The sequence below is a fragment of the Buceros rhinoceros genome, unplaced genomic scaffold (assembly GCF_000710305.1).
Source record: "Buceros rhinoceros silvestris isolate BGI_N320 unplaced genomic scaffold, ASM71030v1 scaffold16218, whole genome shotgun sequence".
Taxonomy (NCBI): Eukaryota; Metazoa; Chordata; class Aves; order Bucerotiformes; family Bucerotidae; genus Buceros; species Buceros rhinoceros.
Window position 1 is genome coordinate 11,348 of NW_010426452.1, and position 1,788 is coordinate 13,135.

General features: G+C 52.5%; 1 protein-coding gene across 2 annotated transcripts in view; it reads right to left on the bottom strand.

Moving 5' to 3' along the window:
* The window catches only part of ENTPD4 (ectonucleoside triphosphate diphosphohydrolase 4), a 7,130-nt gene extending 6,271 nt beyond the window's left edge, over positions 1-859 (bottom strand). For both annotated transcript variants that reach the window (XM_010141516.1, XM_010141515.1), the window contains exons 1-3: positions 852-859; positions 398-595; positions 59-125 (exon numbers count right to left, since the gene is read on the bottom strand). In XM_010141516.1, coding sequence (XP_010139818.1) covers positions 59-125; positions 398-595; positions 852-859 — 273 coding nt within the window. The remainder of the gene's footprint in view (positions 1-58; positions 126-397; positions 596-851) is intronic.
* Between the last annotated feature and the right edge of the window lie 929 nt (positions 860-1,788).

The window sequence follows — 1,788 nt, forward strand, 5'->3', positions numbered from 1 at the left end:
GCCGCGGCGCCTGGGAGCAAAAAGGGCGGGGGGAGCCGCTGCTGCCACAGTCCACCACAATGCCATAGTTCAGGTTGGGGTTGTTTGTGTCCGTGGCTTCAGTATCAGTCACTCGGGCAAGATACCTAGAAGAAAACCAGGCTTTACTATGTGGTGATAAGGTTCCATATGCAAGTTTTTGTCACCACCAGACTCTACCCAGGACACCGGTTCCCACGGTGGCATCACGCAGCTGTCACTGTTGTACTAGTGCCAAAGGAAAAACTGAAGCGCCAGCCAGAAGAATGGAACTCCCAGAATAAACGCAGGTATTTTACAGACACTTCCCAGCAGTGTTTTCTCTTCCACACCAAAGCTACATTTCATTCCTCTCCACAAGAGTCTTTTCAGGTCTTACCTGTGGAACCTTTTGTCCCTGTACGCCCGCCCATACTTGCTGCGGATGACAACCAGGGAGTAGTACAGCAGAGAGACGGCGGCAGCCAGTATTCCTATCACCACGATCTGTCGCAGAGTGGTGTTGAAGATACGGGGACACCCCACTGGAGAGATGCTGAAGTGCCAAGAAGCAGGAAGCAAACAGGAGATGCTGAGCCTAAAATTGGATGATAATGTGCTTTAAAACCGGACTTTATTGCCCAGAAGAAATACAATGCATCCTGAAAGCAGCTAAGGACAAACAGATTCTTCATGAAACTTTTCACTCTGCTCTGCTCGTGCTCTGGTTTGAGCGTAGCCAAAACACCGTTTCCACCTTCGAATTCATCACTAGCCATGGAATCATGATGAGGTACCCTGCCCTTGCCTCAAAAGGCACCACATTAATTTGACCGTTCCTTTCAAATTCTTACCTCCCCATTTTGGGATACGGCCAGCAGAGAGAAAGACCAGCTGGTGTTGAGCCATCAGCCGGTCACCTCGGACTGATGAGGCACATTGGCCATTCTCAAAGCCATTGCTCCTCTCTTCCTGAATTAAAAAGAGAACACAGATGATCTTCCAGCCAGCATCATGAAGAGTCAAGGGAGGGGATCCCTCCCCTCAGCTCAGCACTGGTGAGGCCACGTTTGGACTGCTGGGTCCAGTACGGGGCTCCCCAGGACAAGAGAAACAGAGTAAGTTCAGCGCAGGACCACAGAGATGATGAAGGGACTGAAGCATTTCTCCCATGAAAGATTGAGACAGCGGGGCCTGTTTTACAGGGAGAGGAGATGGATGCACAGAAATACCCAATGCAAAACGTAAAGGAGGAGGAAGCAAACTCTTTTCTCGCCTATTAATAGGGCAAGAGGCAACTTGCACAAACTGAAATACAAGAAATTCCATCTGAACACAAGAAAAACCCCATGAGGGTGGGGGAACCCAGGAACAGATTGCTCAGAGAGGCTATCTCTGTCCTCAGAGCCCTCCAAAGCCTGACACAACCCTGGGCAGCCCGCTCCAGCTGACCCTGCCTGAAGCACTGCTATTCCCTGCTCCGCTCCGGGAGACACAGTCAGGGACAGTCAGCAGCACAACCTGCTACGCGGGGTCCTTCCAAGCGGAGAATCTTCAGCTCCGCTACCGCCTCCAAAGCAAGTGCGCAAAACAACACGACCCCAGACATAACATCAGCAACGAGAAAAAACAAAACCAACAAACCACCGCACAAACACCGACGCTCCAGCCCAGGCCGGGGCTGTCACCCGTTCTCCGCCCTCCCGGCTGGTCTCGCAGCCCTCGCACACACGCCCCATCCTCACGGGAGCACCTGCCCGAGGTGCCGCAAAGTGCTGCACGGGTGCCAAA